General features: G+C 43.9%; 1 protein-coding gene across 3 annotated transcripts in view; it reads left to right on the top strand.

Annotated features, from left to right (window-relative positions):
* LOC138765681 (tetraspanin-15-like) overlaps window positions 1-6000 on the top strand; it is a 113209-nt gene that overhangs the window by 40954 nt on the left and 66255 nt on the right. For all 3 annotated transcript variants that reach the window (XM_069942666.1, XM_069942676.1, XM_069942656.1), the window contains exon 2: window positions 1708-1893. In XM_069942666.1, the coding sequence (XP_069798767.1) occupies window positions 1708-1893 (186 nt within the window). The remainder of the gene's footprint in view (window positions 1-1707; window positions 1894-6000) is intronic.

The raw sequence follows: 6000 nt of genomic DNA, 5'->3' as shown, positions 1-6000 counted from the left end.
TGTTTTTAATCCACTCCTGGTTTTGGTTGCAATACTGACTGAAATATACATATACTGACTAAAATATACGTAGTGTGAACGCAGCCTAAGGCTATGTTCACACTGCGTATATGTCCGGCCGCATATTTTCGCGGCCGGACATATACGCGTTGAACTGCGGCCGGGGATTTACGCTACTTGCGTCCGGCTACGTACGGAGCGCGAACTTACGCCCGCAGTCTACTTGTGCTTCCCGAGCGCCCTATGTAGCGATCTGACAGCGGTCCTTTACTTGGAAATCTTCGCCTAGCCCCGGACACCCCACAGAACCTTTTGGATCAGCACAAAAAGCTTTAAAAATGAAGAAATCACCACTATGTACGGGACCGCATGTTACGCTACGGGCGTAAGTTACAACATTTTCGTCCTCAAACAATGATCTGGTTCATTTTTTACGGCGCCGCGTACGATCCGGGCGTAAGTTCTTACGTAGTGTGAACTGTGCCGCCGTACATCGTATACTTTCCATTGTACGCAAACTACGTAAGTCTCCGGACGCTTATTCACGAAACGCGCTACAACCGGAGACTTACGTAGTGTGAACATAGCCTTTGGCTGGGTTCACACTACGTATATTTCAGTTAGTATTGTGGTCCTCATATTGCAACCAAAACCAGGAGTGGATTAAATACACAGAAAGGCTCTGTTCACACAATGTTGAAATTGAGTGGATGGCCGCCATATAACAGTAAATAACGGCCATTATTTCAATATAACAGCCGTTGTTCTAAAATAACAGCAAATATTTGCCATTAAATGGCGGCCATCCACTCAATTTCATCATTGTGTGAACAGAGCCTTTCTGTGTTTTTAATCCACTCCTGGTTTTGGTTGCAATATGAGGACCACAATACTGACTGAAATATACGTAGTGTGAACATAGCCTAATAGCGTGTAATAGCGCTTGTATGCTTTATATCGCCCAGTGTAATAGGCGCTTTAGACATGACTTGTTCTCACAGGAGAGAAGTTTCTAGCAGAGGTGTCTGGCAGTAGCTTGTTCTCTACCTATATAGAGTCAAGCATTTGTGCGTGTGGAGGAACTGTGTAACAAGAACAGCTATCTAAGCTATATGGTCATGGTGACTACGCCTTATGGGACCATACCTTATCTCTATTCTCGGGGAAGATTTGTTGTGTAGAGTGTCAATAGTGCATTGACCTTCCTGAACACAAGGAGTAGTGACTTGTCTCATTCTTTATCATGGAGACTGTTAGAACTGTGTTACGTTAACCTTTTTAAGGTGGAACTTAAAGATATCTAATCACATAATAGGAGGACAGAATAAACAATAATAGGAAAACAGTGCATTCTCATAGTTTCTCTTGTTCCCATAATGTGCATTTCCTCTAAGACGATGGCAGATGTAAATAGTCATTGTATGCCTTGTATTCCTGAATGAGGATTAGAGAAGGAAAGGCATGTAGCACACTGACCGTCTACTATGGGCAGGTAAATGACATCTTCTGTCATGGATCTCGACATGGGTAGAGCTCTGTGGTGATTCAGGTATCTGATGAATAGCTAAACATTTTCTCATGGGTCATAGTTTCCGAAGTTCCTTCATGCATCATGAGAAGATACTGTAGCTACGTTGATGATTACTTGATCTCTATGTGTTACTATCAATCAAGCAGAATCTAAATGGGTTCCATGTTCTCTTCTAGCTCATAGGCCTCTTGATCTTGAGCATCGGAATATATGCGGAGAGCGAACGACGGAAACATCAGACTTTGGAAGGGATATTTCTGGCTCCAGCAATCATCTTGCTCCTTCTTGGTATATTGATGTTCGTGGTGTCCTTTATCGGCATGGTCGGATCCTTAAGGGATAACCTACTGCTTCTCAAAATTGTAAGTATACAGACTAATTCCTTGGATATAATATGTGCCAAGGTTGTGTGCTGTGGGCTTAAAGGGGGTTATCTAGAAAAAATATTTTTCTTTCAAATAAACTGGTTTCAGAAAGTTATATAGATTTGTAATTTGCTTCTATTAAAAATCTCGTCTTCTTTTACTTATCAGCCGCTGTATGTCCTGCAGGAAGTGTTGTTTCCTTTTCAGTCTGATACAGTGCTCTCTGCTGCCACCTCTGTCCATGTCAGAAACAGCAGCAGCAAATCCCCATAGAAAACCTCTCCTGCTCTGCACAGTTCCTGTCTCGGGCAGAGGTGGCAGCAGAGAGCACTGTGTCAGACTGAAAAGAACTCCGCACTTCCTGCAGGATATACAGCGGCTGATAAGTACTAGAAAACTTTTTAAATAGATGTAAATTACAAATCTATCTAACTTTCAGAAACCAGTCGATTTTGAGAAAAAAGATTTTTGCTAAAGTACTCCCATTAACCCACGTCCTTCCAAAAAGCTAGCTTGTTGGCAAATGTCCATAGAAATGCCACTATTGAAAACTGCACCATGCTGGCGATGAAATACAAACGTTGGCACTAAAAACGTCCCTAATGTGTGTAAATAGGAATTTAAAGGGACTTTGTCACCTCCATTCTACCCGCCTCCACCACTTAACTGAAGTAATCTGTAAATAGGATAAAAAACCTGTAATTTGTAGTTTTCTACTCCTTTGTATTTCCCTGGTGTAAGCCTACTAACTGGGCATGTTGCTGCATAGAGAGGACTACCTAGCTCAAGAATATAATGAAAAGGACTACTTAGACTCCTTTGTTTTTGAGCCTATAGCAAAGAAATGCAAGGACATAGATAAAAATTGGAGAATCAGAATCAGCACGATTTAAAGAGATTGGCCCTTTATAGTAAAATTGTTCATTGTACAGTATTAGTAAGTGTACTCACTGTATATACTGACAGCAGCTCCCTGTGTACCTCATAGAAATAAACTCTTGACTCCCCTCGTCCAGACTATGCTGCTCTGCTGTGTGGTGAGTCTGTCCATAAGATGTTCGACATGGAGAGCATGTGACCATGCCCTGCCCCCCCCCCAGTGTCCACCATAGGCATGTACAGGCTCAGTGCTGGACACTGGGGGCGGAACATGGTCACATGCTCCTCCATGTCGGCCATCTTGTGGACAGACTCGCCACAGAGCAGGGCAGCACAGCCTGGAAGAGTGGAGGATGATTTTAGCTCTAGGGTACACAAGGAGCTGCTGTGATTACACTTACTAATACTGTGCCCTAAACAATTGGGCTATAAACTGGCCAATCCCTTTAATCTATCTACTAATAACTTGAGTTTGGGTGGTGGTTTAGAGGTGACTGTCCCTTTAAGACCCATGGGGACATATCAGTCAGCAGGAGAGTGTGACTGTATACCGGGCTCAATGGATGCAAGGTTTGCCTCTAGCATTCTAATGCTATCTGTTGCTGACACAGATCAATCTACATCTTCGATATCAATCTTGAATTTTCACTTCACCCATTTGTTTTACATATTTTATATTATGGTAAAACCAGAATTCGTCTCCTGCGACACTAATTCTGGGAATATCAAAAATGAATAATTTTGACATCTCTCTAAGGTCCCTTCTATATAGGCTTAATGATGTATATTTTTTTTCTATGATTTCATTCAGTGCTTACATGCTAAAAGCTGTTTACATGGAACCAGGACTCCTAGAGAGAGCCTGTGGGTCCTTCCTCCCCACCCACATACTGTATATTGATATACTGTATATACTTACACCCATGACATAACTATATACAATTCCTCAATGCCGTTTGGCCATCTATTATTATGCGTCGTTCATATTCTTACAGAACTCAATAAATTGTAATTAAATGCAGCTAAGGTGAGTAAATCTGCTGATTAACTTTGTGTATATCACCTCCAATATAAAATCTATCAGCTTTCATTCTTTCCTGTTTCATTTATTTTTACTTTAATTTCCTGTGTGTAAAAAAAAAAATCCTATTGACAGTCCAGTGTTCCTCTGTTATATTTATTGTGTCTCTGTTTCCAGTACAATGGCCTCCTGAGTATGATCTGTGGGTTTCTGTAGTCCAATGATTTGTATTGTGCTCCTAAATCTGCACGTGCAGTAACTGTGAACGTTACCGTACAGATTTCCCCTATACTCTAATCCAGAAACTGAAAGTATTTGTCATATGCTGGGCGCTTGTCCCCGGGCAAAGACTTTGTTCTTGGCTCCTTACACTTTCACTTTTTCTCCCAGTGTACATAGGTTACTTCTCATTGTTACACCCCAGAGTGAAACTATGATATCTCTATGTGAAAGTTCCTGGAAAAGGCGGTGGTGCACCCTTACACTTTACATTGAGTCATTCTCTGTAGTGGTTTCCAGGCGAGTCTCGAAAACCAGGAAAGCATACAAGAAAAGTACAGAAGCAACCTTAGAAAACTTACCCACGGGTCCTATTGGTTAATATAGGTGCAACAAAAGATCCCCATACACTTTATAGTCAAGTCAGCCAAACTCGCTGCTTGTGGTGGACTTGGCCTTTTATATGAAGTGTATGGGGGTTACCAAAATTGTACAGATGATGGTGTGTAGATAGGGGTTGGGCATGATGAAATTTCTCTGTCTGACCCCTCCTTTCTTGGAAAGGTAAGCCACCGCCAAAGCTGTCTGGATGCAGCTTTTATCCCTCCCCCCCCCCCCCCCATAGAGAACACAAGGATATTTGGCAGTGTTGAATGTTTATGTGTATGGGGAAGATGGGAGATAGAACTGTCAGCTGAAAGAGTGCCACTAACTAGCTATGTTCAGGCCATGCAGGGGTCCGTGCACAGATATGTCAGCACTAAAGTTGAGCGAACTTCAAGCACACTCTGGTCTGAACCTGAGCGTGCGGCATTTGATTAGGGGTAAAGGTTGAAGTTGGATGCAGCCCTAGGGAGTCCTGGAAAAATGGATACAGCCTAGGGCTTGCTCGAAGCTCACTCTAGTCAACACCTAATTTTGACAGGGTGCCACATGCATCGGATGGCAGAATTTTGGTGTGAACCCTGCCTTAAGGCCGTATCACACGAAATGATTATCAGCCAATATCGGCCGTTATGGACGATAATCGCCTGGTGTAATACAAGATAACGATCAGCCGACATGCACAATGTTGGCTGATCGTTGTCTTTCAACATGTTGAAAGACAAACGACTAAGATAGCAACAATCTGTTGCCGTCACTCCATGGAACAAGAGTGGCTGCATCAGACTGCTGCTATCTTCTGTGTGCTGCCCGGACGATCAAGCGATCACCTGGGCAGCTCCCACGGCTCTTACCCGGTCGTTGCCGACGTGTGTAGTAGCGTCAACAGCGAGCGGGGAACGAGGAGCCCCGTGTAATAGGGACTTTAGATTTGACTAAGATACTGCACAAAAACTGGCAAGATGTTAGGGCCTTATTACTGGGAATGATTATCATTCAAAAAGTTTAAAGGGAATCTGTCAGCACCTATTCTTGTTCTGAGGTGCTGACAGTGTGATGAAGGTCTGTGTGTTCTAGTGCCGTGTCATACCTTTATTTTTCAGATCGGTGCTGTACTTGCTGTAGTTTTTCTTCACAGTTGTCAAAGAGGGGGAGTGGTGATGTCTTCGTGTCGCACTTTGGCCCGCCTCACCACTAACTCCTCCAAGCTTGTATTGAATATTCATGGTGCCCGTCCCCCGGCCTCCTGGTGACGTCCTCTGTAGCTTCCTGGTTCTGTATACTGCGCATGTGCTCCCACGGTGTGATTCACGCATGCAGAGCGGCACTGAGCGAAGCCATTGAGGGCATAGGCTTTGGCCCTCAGTGCGCCTGCGCCGATCCAATGCACTATGGCGCATGCGCGAATCATACCGTGGGAGCACGCGCGCAGCACACAGAACCAGGAAGATACAGATGACGTCGCCAGGAGGCCGGTGGCAGGCGCCATGAATATTCAATACAAGCTGGGAGGAGGTAGTGGTGAGATGGGCAGACGTGCGGCACCAAGACATCACCACTCCCCCTCTTTGACAGTTGTGAAGAGAAACTACAGCAAGTAC

This window comes from Dendropsophus ebraccatus, chromosome 1 (genome assembly GCF_027789765.1).
Source record: "Dendropsophus ebraccatus isolate aDenEbr1 chromosome 1, aDenEbr1.pat, whole genome shotgun sequence".
Lineage (NCBI taxonomy): Eukaryota > Metazoa > Chordata > Amphibia > Anura > Hylidae > Dendropsophus > Dendropsophus ebraccatus.
The sequence above is the reverse complement of the archived record's forward strand: the minus strand, read 5'-3'. Positions and strand labels throughout refer to the sequence as shown.